Raw genomic sequence first — 18678 nt, forward strand, 5'->3', positions numbered from 1 at the left:
TAGCTAAAATTTCAGCCATGTGTTGATACAACAAGGCCTTTAAATAAATCTTTGTAAGGCATACATATAAAATTTGCAAAATATATGGACACAAGTCTATTTAAGAAATAACAAAATTGTTCACCATTTTATAAACGGAGAAAGGCACCAAAAGGCCCAGAAACTGCATTAAACATCGGCGATGGACTTACAAGTTTCATAAATGACCTTCATAGTAAAAAAATAATAACAAGGTCTCAAATTCTTACAAAGAAGCCCCTAGAAATATCTGACAAAAAATGATTTGTTATTCTTCTTCTTTGACGCATGCTCTGAAGAACCTGCGACTACGGTGACCCATTCCAGCGCTAGAGACAATACCACTTGGCCTGAGATGAACTTGAACCGTGACATTACTGAGGTAGGTAGGCCTCCATCGAAGGAGGTTGACGACGCTCGTGCGCAGAAATTGCACCGGCGTGAGGAGTGGCCACCATGCCGACCGAAGATCACCACAGATGCATCTTGCCGCAGTGTACTAACACCCCGAGGCAGCTTTGACGATCTTTCCCAGAGCACCAGATCCTGTGAGAAGCCTCCTTGTCCTGCCATTACGACAACCAACTCGGAGATCTCCGACTAGATCAAGAACTCAACCGGTGACCTTATTTGTGGAGGTTCTAGTGGCTGCTCACTCCGTCGTGCCCGGCTCCAGCCATAAGAGCACCGCAACGAAGATCAGAACCAGCAGGCAACGCTAGATCAGAACCAGCAGGCAACGAAGATCAGAACCAGCAGGCAACCATCTCCGGCCACCGTACCCGGCCCATCACATGTGACTCTTGACGGGATGTGGGAGAAGGGGAGGTTTCGAGAGGAGAGTTCATCTGCTGCAGCTCACATCTGTTCACCTAACACATCACTTTTTAAATACTAGCAACCTGATGATATTTAGGTTGTAACAGATTTGATATCTGACACAAATTATCGTGAAGACACAGTGTAATTCTACATGTGTGATGAAGAATTACTGTAAAAAATATAACAAAAAAGTGTTACGAATAAAAGAAATGAGTAAATTCTCAAAGCAAATTAAACAAAATATGGAAATGGTAAAAAATCCTATAATATATAAAAAATATCCATGCACAAACGGCATGTAATTTGAAATAACTATCCCAATAAAACACATTGCATAGGAGAAATTGTCATCTATCTATCATCTCTTTGATACTGTATCTTCCTATGATCCTATCTAAACAGTCATCATCTCTCTGTCGAGCAGAAACCAACGAGAGGAACACAAATATTGTGGGTTCTGCTACCTTGCATATGATTCTTTGGGCTTTCGTGCGGGTGAGACGTAGCACTTATCGAGAAGAGCTTCATCAGTGTCGTAGGCGCACATGTTGCTCGAGTCCCGCTTGGAGTAGAGCGCGACGAGCGAGACCTTGCAGGTCTTCAGCTCGAGCTTGTACAACAAATGAGAGTAGAGGTGGAAGAGCACGGCCCCGCCGCTACTCTCCGAGAAGCACTCCAGCTTCACCCTGTCCCCGTCACACTTTGCCAGCGGCGGGCACCCTTGCTTCAGCACCTTCATCTTCCACAGGTCCACGAAGCGGCTCCGCGTCCACCTCGCCGCCGGATCCACCACCAGGCCGGCGTCGTCATCGTCGTCGCTCAGCGTCCACAGAGAGATGGTGAACCCTTTCGCCACGGCCAGGGTCAGCCTCCGCCTCCCGTTCACAGTCGACGATGATGCCAGGAGGAGCTCGTCGGGCTCGAAACGGCGCTTGCGTGTAAGTGCTGGACCTCGTCCGGGAGCCTGATCGGCGCCGGCGGGCGCCACTGACCGGCGATGGGTACATGTACTGCGTAGGCGTGGAGACCGAGGCTCTTCGAATCCAACTCGCAGAGAAAGTAGGCGGCACCGTCCAGGAGGGTAGGCGTAGGGCGGAGGAACCTGCTGGGAGTCGTCGGGGGGAAGCCCGCGTAGGTGGACACGACGCCGCCCCACCTGCCAGCCGCCGAAGAGTAGGTCTGGAGCTGGAGCATCCCGTCTGCCGCGAGCTCGAGGTTGATCACGTGCAGGAGGAACTGGCCGTCACCATTGGCAAGCAGCACGAAAGCCTCGTCTGAGATGAACGGGGGCGGCAGCTGAAAGACGTGCTGCCCGGTGATGGGGTTGTACACGCTGAGCTCCGAACGTGGGGGTCGCGGTGGAACGTGGCCGTCGGCGGGAGGAGACGGCGGCAGCGACTGGCGGCGGCGGAAGGCGACGAGGCCTCCGTGGGAGTCAATGGGCTCGTAGCCCTTCAGCTCGTTCATACGGTGATCTATGATGTCACGCACTGCATCATCCACGGTGTGCGCCATGTCGTCCTTACGCACTTGGACGAATTTCATCTTGCCGCACGAGAGCCCGCAAAAGGCGCCGAGGAGGCGGTCCGGGGAGACGATCGACTGCTTCCACGCCATGGTGGCCGCGGCCGGATGCGGCGTTCTTCGTCTGGCACGCTGGCACACGAACAGAATCTGTTCACATGCAATTCAATCCCAACTTCACACCTGCGGCATACGCCCGCCCAAAGCCACTATTATAGGCGCCCCCAAGATCGATTTCAGGTGAAGGGTGTCTGCCAATCCGATTCGGCGTCCGGGTCGTTCTCGACTCGGCAGCTGATCGAGTAACCGACAATTCCGATCTGGCGTCGTTCTCTTTTTTGAGAATCGGTATTGGGAGCTTTTTTTTTTGAGAGAGAGCAACCACATATTTTATTAATCAAAAACCAAGTTACATGCAACAACGCATGTGGAAACTAAAAGACAAACCGAGATAAAATGATTATTCTGAATTTGCAGATAAAATTCTAAAGATCGAGAAATACAAAACAATCCCTAGGGTTTCCTGCAACCACCGTAGCCAGCGGCGGCCGTCCAATTTCAACGCCGCCGAGACTAACACAAGAAGAGATGCCGAGCCTCCACCGTTGCAAGATCCAAAAAAGCACCATCGCTAACGAGGCTTTGTGAGTTGATGAACAGGCTGCAAGCAGCGAGGCACATGTCGTTGTGGCACGTCGATCGAGGGACGTCCCCGTGCTGTCTTGGACCAAGATACGCCACCTCCCATCGATGAATTCGGAGAAAAATGGCATATCCACCACCTCCGGACCAACATCTTTGCTCCAGAAGAATCACCTCGCCCTTGCCAGTGCAGTCGTGGACAACAACAAACGTCTATGGGAGCCTTGGGAAGGCAAGAAGAAGTAGTTCTTATTATGTTGTTGGATTTCGGTTGGGCTTTGTTCGTGTAGTTGAGCCTGGACCAGGAAGGGGATAGACACGTCCTAGGCTATTACAGTATTGCTTAAATAATCCACTCAATAATCAACGAAGGTACTAGGAGTCACTACAGTTCGGTGATCGTGAGATCCAAGCAATGGGAGTGTATCGTTTTGGAGACCGAGCTACAAGTAGCTCTTTATTTCCAAACACTTAAAAATTATATATAAATTTTTAAAAAATATCTAAAACAAAATTCTGGAGATAGGTAATGATGTGCGCTATAATGGTGTAAAATCTCAATGAAAACTGATTTGTATTCTAGGCTACACAAAATTAACAAAATCTGACAAATTTTATAGTATTGCAATGTACATTATTCACTATAAAATTTGTTATTTTTGTGTAGCCTAGAATATGAAGTAGTTTGTATTAAGATTTTACACCATTATAGTATACACCATTACCTATCTGTAGAATTTTGATTCGTATTTTTTGAAGCTTTGAAACATGAATTCCGAGTGTTTGTAAATAAAGGGCTATATGTAGCTCAGCTTCCATTTAAAGTTTTCCCAAGCAATGGTGCCGTCTTTTGATGTTGTTTCCTTTAAACATGAGCGGAGTCATAACCTGACCAAATATGCCTCAAATTTGGAACCAGGCCGCTATTTATGGTTGGATTTTCCGCCTGATCCATGAGTTGTAATGATGTCGATTGCAGTTTAATAAAGCCTGTGGTTTTCCCTCAATTTTTTTTCTTTGTTGCTTATTATGTACAGACACACATTCTTGCTAAATAATTATCCAAAAATGAATAATTCAGCATGTTTCGTTAAAAAGTACTATTAGTTTTTAATTTTGCTTTTGTAGGTTGGTTGTAGTTTGTTCAACAAAACGATTAGAAAATGTCCAAGTCCTAATTAGAGACGACTACTTTAAATAGCAATACATTTCTATAAAAAAATACAATACACCGACTCCACCTCCATCTGGCGCTCCATCATCGTCATCGAGAAGTAAATTCGGGTAACGACTTGCTTGAAAAGTCCCTACTACGATGGGAACTTATTTTTTAGAACGAATCATCCATGATTTCATCTGTTAAATGCAGTTGTAAATTAAGTATAGTAAATTCACCTGCTACATCACGACACACTGACCACCGTAAACTCATGCTCCTAAGGTGATTTCTAGTTAGGCCAACACGTTTTCCCCGTCTATGGTAAAACACTACCTCAAAAATTCCTGACACACTAGGCGCACTTCTTTTTTTGACAACTAACTAGGCCCATTTCTTATTGAGGCACATCTGTTTTTTTATCATTCCATGTCTATCTTCATCTTCCGCTCGTACATGAACGAGGAAACGAGCACTACAAATGCCGAGGAGGCAGTGCCTCCCGCGTCGTCCTCTAGCTAGGTCCTGGATGAGGTCCCACCATCCAAGGCCGTTTCCGTGTGCTACTGCTTCCTCGGGTCTGCCTCCCATGAGCTCATCCTGCTGCTCACGAGGTGAGACTTGCTACCCACGAAACTCCTCGTGCCACTCCACGCCTAGGGACCAAGGCCCGAGAGCCGAGGGCCACGGGAGCTTCGTCCCGACCTTGGAGGTAAGGCCATGACGGTCGCCTCCGATCTCTACCTACCCTCATCAGAATCAGCTAGAAACAACAGGAATTGGTTAAAATCGAGTCGATCTACTAGAAATTGAATTTTGATTGGCTAGAGTCGAGCTCGGGAGGCGGCGGCTCCGGCGCTGACTTGATATGTTGGTGCTGAAAGTTCCCTCGAGCCAAATCTTATGCGTTATCAAGAGTGCTGAAAAAATTAGCCTTGCCCAAAAACTAGGTATATTGGGTTCTTGTGGTGGATTTCGACAAAAACTTTGAAATAGTGGTTATTTTTCTATTTTTTAGAATCTTCTAAAGATGCTCTAAGCAGGTGCACAAAGGGTGTTTTTTCTTGTCAAGCTTTAGCAGAATTTTAACTTGAAATAATGAAAATTTGAAACGTGTTAAATACATGATCATGCGTATGTACCTCTGGGTTGAGCTTCGCACCAGTTTTGGCACTTTTTTTAAGATTTGCTATAGTTTTTCGTGCTCAGTTAAGGTTTATACCGTTGGATTACTCAAAAAAATATCCTATACCGTTGGATTGCAAATTGGGTTATAACTGGGGTTTTTTCAGTTGGAACTCGGATTTTTTTCAGTTTCGAGTGGGGATATACAAACACGTACCGCTTGTCCCCGACCGGTGGATCCAATCGACCGGTGCCTTTGAACTGCCGCGCGCCAATTCCTCGTACCTTCCTTTCTTTGTTCCCTCCTCGATCCCACGGTCCCGCTTCCTTCTCGGTCCGTGTCGAAGCCGCGGCTGCTGGATGTTGGCTTCTGCTATATATAAACGCCGGCAGAATATAAACATTCCGACTCATTCGTCTCGTCGAGAAAAGTCGAAGTGCTCCCAAGTTGTAGCTAGCTATACGCACAACGACGTTGGTCAAGTTGGTTGTGCGCGTAACTAGCTCTCGCATGGCTCCCGCGCTCAGGGCGTCCACCTCCACGTCTTCCTCGGCTCCGTCGTTCACCCAGCGGAGACGGCGCGGGGCGGCGACGGTGGCGGTATATTCTCGAGAGCCGCGGAGGCCTGTGTTCAGGGCGCTCGCCGCAGCGGCGACGGTGGCCACGCCCACGCCAGGGAGGCACCCGCCGCTCGCCCTGCCGCCCACGCCCACGTCCGTGGCAGATGCCATGTCCAGGGTCAGGGCCAAGGGCAAGGTACGTGCAGGCGAAGAGCGTAATTTGCAGTATGTTTACCTTGCTTCGTGCCGATAGTGGCTAGCCTAACGAAGGTTTTACTATCACGCGCGCGCAGACGGCGTTCATTCCGTACATCACCGCCGGCGACCCGGACCTGGCGACCACCGCGGACGCGCTCAGGCTCCTTGACGGCCTCGGCGCCGACGTCATCGAGCTCGGCATGCCGTTCTCGGACCCCTCCGCCGACGGGGCAGTCATCCAGGCCTCGGCCAAGCGGGCACTGGCGGCCGGCGCGACCACGAACGCCGTGATGGCGATGCTCAAAGAGGTGACACCGGAACTGTCATGCCCCGTGGTCATCTTCTCCTATTTCAACCCCATCGTCCGGCGAGGGACGGCTAGCTTTGCCACCGCAGCCAAAGAAGCCGGTGTCAAAGGTGAACTATTTGATAAATCTCACGATCGATCAATTTGAACGTTTTGGAGTATAATTTATCTCTAGAGCCACATCAGTGGAATTTATCATACTTAACTGAATTAATTTGGCTCGGATCATTGTTGAAGCAAACACTTGCTAACTAGTTAGTTCTGAAAATGCTAAACTGTTACATGTGTTCCAGGTCTTATCATACCTGATCTTCCATACGACGAAATACGTGCTTTCAGGAAAGAAGCCATCAAGAACAGTCTAGAGCTGGTATGTGCAAGCCGGCCCCTTCAACATCAATGACATAACAAGAGAACTCAGGATAGCAAGTGTATAATCACTAACAAGTTGTGTTACTCAATGGCTGTAGATCCTACTGACAACACCAGTTACACCAGCAGACCGGATGAAAGAAATCACAAAGGCTTCTGAAGGGTTTGTTTACCTTGTAAGTGTATGGAGTACACAATTTGTTACAAAAACAATTTAGAGGATTTTTGTTTCAATTTTGGCTTTTGGACCATGATCTCATGTTCAATATATTTGGGTATAATTAATCGCATTATGAAGGTAAGTGTCGTTGGGGTTACAGGAGTCCGAGCAACCGTGAATCCGCGTGTCGAGGATCTTCTTAAGGAGATTAGGCAGGTTCGTCGCTGTGAAATTTAAAATCGTCTAAATTTCAACTCGTTGTGTTCAAAGTATTGTTTCACGTCTCATTTTTTAATTCTGTGCAGGTCACTGACAAAGCAGTAGCGGTCGGCTTCGGCATATCGACCCCGGAACATGTTAGCAAGGTAAATAGCATATACTACAAGGTTCACCATGCATTTTTTTATCATGACTGTAAAATCTCAAAAAATAATTTCGTTGCTAACTTTCAGTCCAAACACTAGATTGCAGAATGGGGTGCGGATGGAGTGATCATTGGCAGTGCAATGGTGAAGCAGTTGGGTGAAGCATCATCCTCAAGAGAAGGGTTGAAGAGGCTAGAAGTATATGCTAGGAGTTTGAAGGATGCCCTTCCATGATAAGTAACGATGATAGTTAATTAGTTGATGGCGATCCATCATGGTTGTCAAATTTTCAATTGGTACAGGTAGAGAAGCTACTTGTAGTTTTTGTATGGCAACAAGACACTATTGTGTAATTGGTGTTCCATTTTTAATTTGGGTGTGCTAATGTATCCACTCCTTTCTTACTAGTTTGATAAACTAATCATCAATGGTTTGCCAACCATCTCGGGCGACTTTAATGATGAAGCCTCTTTAAATTTGCTCCAACTTTCCTCTTTAGCGAGGCGAGAGAAAGTTTAAATGTGAACCATCGATTGTTGATTCATCGATATTAGGTTAGAAAATCTTGTTAAGAAAAGGACAACTCACTAACAAAGTTCACCCAAAAAAGGAAGATAATCAATCTATATGGGTACATCAGTTCCGCGTGTAATTTAAGAAAACTTCGACCATCAATTTCATCTACCAAATGTAAGTCAAGTGCGAGAAAAATTATAACTCTAGAGACTTCTTTTAAATATTAACCCAATGATATATGTTTCATGGTACAACGTATATATGGTTGAGGAAACTTATGGGCTTCTTAAAACACGTGCAGTCCTTATAAACCCATACATGAGTATCAACCTATGTTTTCACTTGTATGCTCTCATGCAAAATATTTGAATCCTTCATGTGAGTGACGCCTCACAGGTTGTTCTTATCATATTTATGATTGAATGATATAAAATGGCTACCTTGGCGAATATAAAGAAAAAAAGTATGTGGAACATTTGGTTGAAGTAAATGCTAAACAAAACTATGGATATAAATTTTTTTTTTTACATGCTAGTATGAACATAAAATATGGTGCATGTGAAAAAATAATGGCTTTTTTATTAGTTATGATGTCTTAAAATAAAAATAAAATTTCAATTTGGAAAGAAAATTTATTATAGAAAAAAATTAAAAGTGTGTCAAAAGAGCACCATAATTTCCACTATGAGACCGACATGATTTCTTTTGAAAAAATCAAAAGATATAATTACTAAACATGTTATATACATGTGTATATTCAAGTTTTATTCTTTCTTTCATCGATTCTTGGTTGTAGTACATGGGGCCACCCAGGATGGACAAAAGCATGAGTTTCTCGCTGAGTTAGCTCGTTCTTGAAAAGGGGAATCCATCCCTATGTTACACTATGGGCATTTATATTTAACGGTGTTATCGAAAGTCTAGATTTTAGAGAAATAGATTTAATTTCTTTTAGATAAAGTGGGACCTCTCCCCAATTCCATTTGATAGGAATGGATTTAAATTTCAGGAAGGCAATTTAGTTGGGCCAATCATAGAGATGTTTCCACTTACGAGAATTTAGACATACCTCTAGCTAATCATAGAGATGTTCATTTGGATGTATCTAGATGCTATTTAGTGTCTAGATGTTATTTAAATTTTGATAAATTTCGAATAACCTTTGTGAGATGGAGGAAGTACATTATAGAAGAGAGGATATGAGGATGTAATGGAATGCATAACAGGAAGAAATTCGATGGTAGGATAGTCGCGTAGACAGGCCGGGAGTTGGTGTGCCCGGCTGCTCCTTGTTCGTGGGCTTGGGTCACTAACACTGCTTGTCTGTTCTCTCTCTCAAAAAAAAAAAAACACTGCTTGTCTGTTTGACATTTCTGCCCTGGAAGAAGGGTGCTCCACGGTCCATTCTTGCCTCGAACGTTCGACGACGGAGACAGCCCTGGACTTGCTCGTGAACCTGGTACTACTCCAGGGCTCTGGACCCGTGTCACACGTGTGATCCGTCCAAGTGCACGCACGCGCGCCGTGCCGTGGCAACACTGGTCGCACGTTCCTATTGGGGTGAATGGATCCTGGCTTCCTCCTGGAGTGCCCTGAATCTGGACTGAGCTCTACTCATGTCGCCGTCGTGGCCATGGCTAGCTCAGCTCCCTGCTCTGCTGACTGACTGCTGCTGCCTGCTATATAAGCGCACGCAGGCCACCACCCTACACACAACGTACGAGACTCACTCAAGTGTTTCTTCTACATTCGCTCCGAGTCCAGCTACTTAAGCTAGATAGACTCGAGCTACTTCTCCAATCAACAACTACATGGCTTTCTCACTCGAGGCGTCCGCGTCCCCGTCGTCCTCGGCCGCGCTGAGCCATCATCCGGGTCGTCGGGGTGCGGTGCCTGCTGCCATGGTGACCGTGCCGAGGAGGTTTACGGTCAGGGCCTTCGGCGCCGCCACGTCGGGGGCCTCGATCGACCCGGCGGTGGCCATGTCAACGCCAGGGAGGCTTGTTGTCAGGTCGCCGCGCGTTCCGTCGGCAGCGCCCGTGCCAGTCGCTGGCAGGCGCGCTCTATCGGTGGCGCAGACGCTGTCCAAGATCAAAGAGCAGGGCAAGGTACGCGTGCATGCGTGCACTGATGAGCTTACAATTAGTGGTAGCACATACAGACGAAATGATCAATCAACTAAGTTTTACTGCGTGTGCAGACAGCGTTCATCCCTTACATCACCGCCGGTGACCCCGACCTGGAGACGACGGCCGATGCGCTGAGGCTGCTCGAGGCCTGCGGTGCCGACGTCATCGAGCTCGGCATGCCCTTCTCCGACCCCTACGTCGACGGGCCCATCATCCAGGCCTCCGCGGCGAGAGCGCTGGCCGGCGGCACGACGATCGACGCCGTGCTGTCCATGCTGAAGGAGGTGACGCCGGAGCTGTCCTGCCCGGTCGTGCTCTTCTCGTATCTCGGGCCCATCGTGCGGCGGGGTGCGGCAAAATTCATGACCGCAGTCAAAGAAGCCGGTGTGCAGGGTCTCATAGTACCCGATCTTCCTTATGCTGAGACGTGTGAGTTCAGGAACCAAGCCAGCAAGAACAACCTGGAACTGGTAATTTGCATGATCCATCCACCAATATATTTGAACGAACAAAGTAGGATCCTCGTACTCACACGGTGTAATAATTGCTAACGGTGTTTTCTTGGTTGCAGGTGCTGCTTACAACACCAACCACACCTGCAGAGAGAACGAAGGAGATCGCAGAAGCTTCACAAGGGTTCATTTACCTTGTAAGTGTCAATGGAGTCACAGGTCCACGAGCAACTGTGGATCCGCGTGTCAAAGATCGTCTCAAGGAGATGAAGCAGGTCTGCATAAATATTTTTAAAGTTCATCTAAATTTTCAAATAATTTTTATTATCCTACCCACGTGCTCATAGGCTTTCGATTGTCTGCAGGTCACTGACAAAGCTATCGCCGTAGGCTTTGGCATATCGACGCCTGAACATGTTAGACAGGTAAAATCCTTATTGATGTATAAATATGTTTACCAGAAATTCTACTCGGAAGTTTGCATAACAACTAAACTTGTACAATTGGACTCAGATTGCAGATTGGGGTGCAGATGCAGTGATCATCGGCAGTGCAATGGTGAAACAGTTGGACGAAGCATCTTCTCCAAGAGAAGGGTTAAAAAGGCTAGAAGAATACGCCAAAAGCTTAAAAGATGCATTGCCATAGTATATGAATATAGAACATGCAAGTTACTTAACTGGTTTGCACATATACATATATTTATAAAGGCAAAATAAGTTAGTTGGATCAACGAGCTAGCTTGGTGATCAAAAATATGAGGGTTCACATAGTTTTTGATGTATCAGCCGATTCAGTCTAATTGAGAAGTACGGAACTATTCTTGGAGAAATGTGAGAAATATATTTGAACAGATTATATGATATTCGGTACACCTCGATTAGCTTTTAGAGGCACAACTTATATATGTATTTCCTTCATGTTAATTCAACATATCGCTTGTATTTTTGTTGTATGATTTATCAGGTGGCCTCACAACCATGCATGTCATGTCTTTTATGTGTTGTGAATATAATTACTATCATCTTCTTTGTTGCCCAAATATATATAACCTTTTAGAAAATTATAGGCCAGTGTTCCCATTTTGAACAATAAATTAAGTCTGGATCAATCACGAGATTTCTGTGTATTCATGACGAGTCAATCTCAAAGCCAAACAATTTATTGCACATGAAACAACACTTACCATACCAACAATTTAAATCAAAAACCAAAAGCTTCCATCTTATGTTAGCAGCCAAGGCCCACCAAGCACCAGCAAGGCCCAAAATGTTGTACTCCGTAGATGAGATGCTCAAGAGGGTGAGAACTGAGAACCGTACCTACACGAGTACTCCCTCTGTTCTCTTTTAATTGACTCAAATTTAGTACAACTTTGTACTAAATTTGAGTCAATTAAAAAGGAACGGAGAGAGTAGCTGGCAAGCAATGGCATAACACGTTAGGGGTAGAAGTAGGTATAGTATCTGGTTGGTTGTAATGTGGTGTTTGACTTGGAATGGCTAAGACTGAATCTTTCTTATACCGCAATTTGCGGATCCTTGTAAGCTACAAATGTGAAGGCGGTTGGAAGGTTAATCTAAGCTACTAAGAAAATTGTGTGATCTACTTCCGTTCCAATCGATTTGAGTTCCTATCCTATGTTATAATCGAGATGCACAATAAACGAAGAACGAAAAATAAAACACTGCAGGGGACACGAGATTTTAACGTGGAAAACCCTTGCAACACACAAGGGAAAAACCACGGGCGCCAGCCAGCCAAACTTCACTATTTCGGTGGTGTTTACAAACGCCGTGGGTGTACAATGATGCGACAAAACCCTAGCGGCGGCTTACAAGGAATATATATATAGACGGTGGCAACGATCCAACCCTATTTCGGCCCAAGCCTCCGGCGACGGGCCTCGCTCCGCTCGTCAGAAGTTAGCCTCCCTTTAGTATATGAATTTGGATCACAATATAACAAACTCCACCTTGAGACAAATTCCTTGTAGCCTGAACTTCAACAATCACCTGAACAAAGAAAACACTTGCTAGCGCCAATAGCCACTTGGGCTAAACAGTTATACCAACCAAGCTTGAGCAAAGCTCAAACTTGGACACAGGTACAGGCTTAGTCATCATATCAGCGGGATTATTATGAGTACTAATCTTGCATACCTTCACTTTACCTTTTGCCACCACATCTCTGATTGCGTGGTACTTAATATCAATGTGCTTTGTCCTCTCATGGAACATCTGATCTTTAGTAAGATAAATAGCACTTTGGCTGTCACTGAACAACTTAATGCAAGAATTATCTCCACAAAGCTCAGCATATAAACCTTTCAGTCAAACAGCCTCTTTACCCGCCTCAGCAATAGCCATGTACTCAGCCTCAGTAGTAGATTGTGCAACAGCATCCTGCAAAGTAGCCTTCCAGCTAACAGCACATCCACCAACAGTAAACACATAACCTGTGAGGGACCTTCTCTTATCCAAATCGCCAGCATAATCTGAATCCACATATCCGGCGAGCCCCTCACCAATCCTGTCAAACCTCAAGCAAGCTTTTGATGTGCCGCGAAGGTACCTGAAAATCCACTGAACAGCTTTCCAATGTTCTTTACCAGGATTAGCCATGTATCGACTGACCAAACTCATAGCATATGACAGATCAGGACGTGAACAAACCATGGCATACATCAAGGAACCAACAGCACTAGAATAGGGAACTCGAGACATGTACTCAATATCATCTTCAGAGCTAGGACATTGCAAAGCTGAGAACTTGAAATGAGAAGCAATAGGAGTAGTAACTGACTTTGCATCATGCATATTAAAACGATGAAGAACTTTCTCAATGTACTTTTCCTGACTAAGAAACAACAAACTAGACTTTCTGTCCCTTTTAATTTCCATGCCTAGTATTTTCTTAGCAGGACCAAGATCCTTCATCTCAAACTCACTACTTAATTGATTCTTTAAAATAGTGATCTCTTTCATGCTCTTGGCAGCAATCAACATATCATCAACATATAGCAGCAAATAAATAGGCGATCCATTAACAAACTTGATATACACACAACTATCATACTGAGATCTCTCAAAACCATGTGTAAGCATAAATGAATCAAACCTTTTATACCACTGTCGTGGTGATCAAGCTTCAGACCATAAAGGGACCTCTTTAATTTGCAAACAAGATCCTCCTTACCAGGCACAACATAACCTTCAGGTTGGTCCATATATATCTCCTCCTCCAACTCACCATGCAGAAAAGCAGTCTTTACATCTAGATGCTCAAGCTCAAGATCATGCATAGCAACAATACCAAAGAAAGCACGAATAGAACTATGCTTCACAACCGGGGAGAAAACATCATTATAATCAACACCTGGAATTTGACTGAAACCTTTTGCTACTAACCTTGCCTTAAACCGTGGAGGCTCATTAGGAGACAAACCTTCCTTTCTTTTAAATATTCACTTGCAGCGGACAGCCTTCTTTTGTTTAGGCAAATGCACAACATCCCATGTGCCATTCTTCTCAAGCGATTGCATCTCTTCTTGCATCGCACCTACCCACTTCTCTTTATCAACCGAAGCAATTGCTTCAGTATATGTAGCTGGTTCAATATCATGCTCCACCTGTTCAGCACAACTCAAAGCATAATCAACAATATCACATTCTTGAATTAATCGGGTAGGAGGTGTAATATTTCTCTTAGGGCGGTCAGCAGCAATAGACCGTCCTTGTCGCTGAACAAAAGGTGGTGAAGGTGGAACATCATTATCATCATTGTTGGTTTCAGGAACCACATTTTCATTCTCCTTTGCGTGCTCCACCTGCACGCCAATTCTGTGCTGCTCATCATCAGAAACATCAGGAGAATCAATAGCATCAGAAATATCAGTAGACGGACTATCATTAAACATAACCGCCTCATTAAAAACGACATTCCTGCTCAACACAATTTTTTTAGTTTCAGGATTCCATAATCTATATGCCTTGACTCCTGAACCATAACCAAGGAAGATACACTTAACAGCCCTTGGCTCCAACTTTCCATTATCAACATGAGCGTAAGCAGTGCAACCAAAAACTCTCAAATCTGAATAATCAGCAGGCGAACCAGACCGTACCTCAATTGGAGTTTTCTTATCAAGTGGAACAGATGGTGACCTGTTGATGAGATAACATGCGGTGGAGGCTGCTTCAGCCCAAAAACTTCTATGCATCTTTGCATTAGACAACATACAGCGAGCCCTCGAAATAATGGTCCTGTTCATGCGTTCAGCCACGCCATTCTGTTGAGGGGTGTACGGGATGGTATGATGTCTTACCATCCCATCATTGCTGCAAAACTCATCAAATTCATTTGAACAAAATTCCATACCATTGTCAGTACGGAGTATCTTAACCTTCTTTTCAGTTTGGGTTTCTACCATAACTTTCCACTTCTTAAAAGCATTAAAAACATCAGATTTATGTTTCAGGAAATATGGCCACACTTTCCTTGAGTAATCATCAATAATAGTAAGCATGTAATTTGCACCACCATTAGAAGTTCTACGGGACGGACCCCAAACATCAGCGTGTACATAATCTAAAATGCCTTTGGTGGTATGAACGGAAGCATTAAATTTTACTCTTTTATGCTTACCAAAGATGCAGTGCTCACAGAACTCAAGATTACCTAAATCGCAGCCATCAATTAGCTCTCTCTTTGCCAATTCTACCATACCAAGCTCACTCATATGTCCAAGACGCTTATGCCAAAGGTTAGTCTTACTAGATTCATCAGAACTAACAGCAGCAGCAATACCAGGCAAAGTGCTACCTCTAAGAACATATAATTTCGCAGAATTCATATCACCAATCATAATAATGAGAGAACCTGATGATACCTTCAAAAGTTTGTTCCCACCTTTGTACTTGTACCCGTCACAATCAAGGGTACTCAAAGAGATCAAATTCCTCGCCATGGAGGGTATATGTTTCACTCCTGTCAACGTGTGTGTCATCTCATCATGGGTTTTGATCTGAACAGAACCAATGCCAACAATGCTGCACTGGTTGTCATTCCCCACACGCACAAAATCTCCACTCTGCACAGACTCATAAGAACTGAACCAATCTTTGTTACAACAAATATGAAACGAACATGCAGTATCAAGAATCCATTCATCATCACGTGAAACACATGCAGCCAAGACAGCTAAGCAATCTCCATCAGAACTATCACTACCAAGAATAACAAGCAGCCTCACCCTTACCGGTGACAACGGCAGCCTTACCATTACCATCATTATTTTTCGGTTGGTAAGTTCCGTTCCTTTTCTCCTTGTTCTGCAGCTTCCAACAATCATCAATATTGTGGTTAGATTTTTTACAATACCTGCAGAACTTGTCACGTCCTTTGGACTTTGAGCGACCTCTGTCGCCCTTGCTCTTATCTCTGTTGTTGTGGTAGTAGCTATCTCGCTGCTCAGGCCTGCCACGGACCTCTAATGCCTCCGCCTTGGAGGACGAACTTTCAGCCTGCACCATAGATTTCATTTTCTCCTTTTGTTGGAGAGCATCATAAACTTCCGCGAGAGTTAGTTTGTCACGGCTCAATAATATGGTGTCACGAAAATTACTGAAAGAATTAGGCAGCGAGCATAAAAGAAGAAGACCTAAATCCTCATCCTCATACTTAACTTCTATAGACTGCAAATCAGAAACAATCTCTTTCCAGGAAGATAGGTGATTCATTACCGAACCTCCCTCTTGCAACTTATGCGAGAACAGCTTCATCTTCACGTGCAATCTGCCCGTGAGATCCTTGGACAAACAGATCTCCTCTAGTTTGACCCATAACTCGGCGGTGGTTTTCTCCTGCAGCACTTCCTGCAGAATATTATTGGACAGATGGAGTTGAATCAACGATAAAGCCTTACGGTCTTTCCGCTTCTCCGCATCGGTCCAGGTATCCTTTGCTTTCTCGCCGAAAGCATCGATCGCTTCATCCAGATCTGAAGATTGGGCGAGAATTGCCCTCATCTTCACTTGCCACAAAGCAAATCTCGTGGTGTAGTCCAGCTGCGGTAGATCGAACTTCAGTGACGACATCTCGTAAACCCTAGATCCAAAGAACACGGGCTCTGATACCACTTGTTATAATCGAGATGCACAATAAACGAAGAACGAAAAATAAAACACTGCAGGGGACACGAGATTTTAACGTGGAAAACCCTTGCAACACACAAGGGAAAAACCACGGGCGCCAGCCAGCCAAACTTCACTATTTCGGTGGTGTTTACAAACGTCGTGGGTGTACAATGATGCGACAAAACCCTAGCGGCGGCTTACAAGGAATATATATAGACGGTGGCAACGATCCGTACGCTTCGGCCCAAGCCTCCGGCGACGGGCCTCGCTCCGCTCGTCAGAAGTTAGCCTCCCTTTAGTATATGAATTTGGATCACAATATAACATTGTTGGAAATAATCACTCCGACGCTGGCAAGGCGTCGTGTGCGTCGTTGTTCCGTAGAGTAGGATTAGGATACGTTGTCCTGGTCGGTTTAGCCATAGAGTCATTGTTCGAGTCGGTTAGAAGCTGAGCTACTATATAATCGTTGTAATAGCTAGGTTTGTAATCGTGAGTTGAAGCAATAGAAACTACAGGTGCGACACGCACCTGTTGCAATCCAATCGATTCTCCGTACGTACGAATATAGCTAGCTAACAATTCAGATAGATCGCTAGTTTGTTGTTTTGTACGTGTGCAGGTCAGCAGGGGGATTTGCTGGTACGTACGTCGTCTCGCCGGAAGTCTTCATCGTCGATCGTCGTCGGACCGTACTCGACGGCGTAGTGGGGCTGGGCTAACAATTGGTATCAGAGCCTCGTGGAGGATCTCCTAGTAACGGGAGGTCATGACGAAGGAAGTGGGCGAGTCTTCCGGCGCCGCGGCGCCGGTGTCGACGCAGTATCCGCAGTACATCCGCGACAACTACACGGTGTGGGCGACCACGATGATGTGGGCGCTCGAGTCCAACGAAGTCTGGGAGGCTGTTGATCCGGGCGGCGACGAGTTCATGAAGGGCGCGCCGAAGTACCGCAAGGACCGACAGGCACTCACGGCCATCTGCTCGGTGATGCCGATGGACGTGAAGCAGCACCTAATCTCGAAGACATCTGCAAAGGAGGCGTGGGAGACAATCAAGACGCTGAATCTTGGTCATGCGCGTGTCCGCGAGGCGGCCCTACAAACCTTGCAGAAGCAGTACGAGAACCTGGAGATGGGAGTAGATGAGAAGCTGGACGCCTTCGCTTCGAGGGTCGCTACATTGGTCAATGGGATTCGCGCGCTGGGCGAGAAGCTTGAGGAGATCTCGATCGTAAGGCGTTTCCTACGCGCGGCGCCGCCGCGTTACTTGCCCGTTGTTTCGGCGATCGAGCAGTGCGTCGATCTCAAGACTCTCACGATGGACGATTTGGTCGGACGGTTCAAGGCGCATGATGAGAGGATGAAGATCACCTACGGCGGCGAAGCAAAAGTGGAGGAGCACGTGATGCTTACGCGCGCCCAGTGGCAGGCAATGGCCGCAAGAGAGAAGAAGAGCAATGGAGCATCAAGCAGCGGTGGTTATCAAGAAGCCTCCCGCCCGGCGAAGAAGTCGGATGAGAAGCCGAAGAAGCCTAAGAAGAAGTTCGATAAAAAGAATCTTCGCTGCCATAAGTGCAACCAGCTCGGTCACTTCAAATCGGAGTGTCGCAACTCTCCGGAGAAGAAGGCTCTCTTGGCGAAGGAAGGAGATGATGGACCAATGATGTTGATGCTCGAGGTATGCGAGCTGATGGACAACGTTGGATCAACTCCGCATGTGCCGGCTAGGGAGATCGTCACGCTCGAGGAAGACAAGGTTTTCCTTCATGACAAGGCGAGGATGAGGACAGCAAGGCATGTCTGGTACCTCGACACAGGCGCAAGCAACCACATGACCGGCGACAGGGCTCAGTTTTCTGAGCTAGACCTCTCGGTGGGAGGAACGGTTCGATTCGGCGATGGATCGACCGTTGGGATAGCAGGGCGAGGCACTGTCCTGTTTGAGTTGAAGAACGGCGGTCACAAGGTACTCACGGATGTGTACTATATCCCCAAGTTGAAGAGCAACATCATCAGTCTTGGTCAGCTCGCGGAGCGTGGATGCAAGATCGTGATCGAGGACGAGTTCTTATGGGGGTATGATCGTCAAAGGCAACTCATCATGAAGGTGGAGAGGGCGAGGAATCGACTCTACATCCTCAACCTGGATCGGGTGGATCCGGTATGCTTGATGACAAGCATGGAAGACTCG

General features: G+C 46.0%; 2 protein-coding genes across 3 annotated transcripts; both read left to right on the forward strand.

The window, feature by feature from the left end:
• Window positions 1-5708: 5708 nt before the first annotated feature.
• On the forward strand, window positions 5709-7641 carry LOC127292389 (tryptophan synthase alpha chain). 2 transcript variants are annotated; one of them, XM_051321768.2, is made up of 7 exons: window positions 5709-6044; window positions 6142-6463; window positions 6647-6723; window positions 6824-6901; window positions 7024-7101; window positions 7191-7250; window positions 7350-7641. In XM_051321768.2, the coding sequence occupies exons 1-7, from the start codon at window positions 5799-5801 to the stop codon at window positions 7482-7484; spliced, it is 996 nt and encodes a 331-aa protein (XP_051177728.1). In that variant the 5' UTR covers window positions 5709-5798; the 3' UTR covers window positions 7485-7641. The 2 variants fall into 2 exon arrangements, with proteins under 2 accessions (XP_051177728.1, XP_071674685.1); XM_071818584.1 differs by having other exon boundaries at window positions 7338-7476.
• Window positions 7642-9471: 1830 nt separating this feature from the next.
• On the forward strand, window positions 9472-11011 carry LOC127292390 (tryptophan synthase alpha chain-like). The gene is made up of 5 exons (XM_051321769.2): window positions 9472-9874; window positions 9967-10365; window positions 10467-10622; window positions 10713-10772; window positions 10861-11011. The coding sequence occupies exons 1-5, from the start codon at window positions 9578-9580 to the stop codon at window positions 10993-10995; spliced, it is 1047 nt and encodes a 348-aa protein (XP_051177729.1). The 5' UTR covers window positions 9472-9577; the 3' UTR covers window positions 10996-11011.
• The last annotated feature ends 7667 nt before the right edge of the window (window positions 11012-18678 follow it).

The sequence above is a fragment of the Lolium perenne genome, chromosome 4 (genome assembly GCF_019359855.2).
Source record: "Lolium perenne isolate Kyuss_39 chromosome 4, Kyuss_2.0, whole genome shotgun sequence".
In the NCBI taxonomy this organism is placed as follows: Eukaryota; Viridiplantae; Streptophyta; class Magnoliopsida; order Poales; family Poaceae; genus Lolium; species Lolium perenne.

Coding starts and splice junctions, on each gene's coding strand:
- LOC127292389 (XM_051321768.2), top strand. CDS start 5,799: ATGGCTCCCGCGCTCAGGGCGTCCACCTCCACGTCTTCCTCGGCTCCG. Junction 6,724..6,823: donor TCAAGAACAGTCTAGAGCTG/GTATGTGCAAGC, acceptor CAATGGCTGTAG/ATCCTACTGACAACACCAGT. Junction 7,102..7,190: donor TTCTTAAGGAGATTAGGCAG/GTTCGTCGCTGT, acceptor AATTCTGTGCAG/GTCACTGACAAAGCAGTAGC.
- LOC127292390 (XM_051321769.2), top strand. CDS start 9,578: ATGGCTTTCTCACTCGAGGCGTCCGCGTCCCCGTCGTCCTCGGCCGCG. Junction 9,875..9,966: donor AGATCAAAGAGCAGGGCAAG/GTACGCGTGCAT, acceptor CTGCGTGTGCAG/ACAGCGTTCATCCCTTACAT. Junction 10,773..10,860: donor CGCCTGAACATGTTAGACAG/GTAAAATCCTTA, acceptor AATTGGACTCAG/ATTGCAGATTGGGGTGCAGA.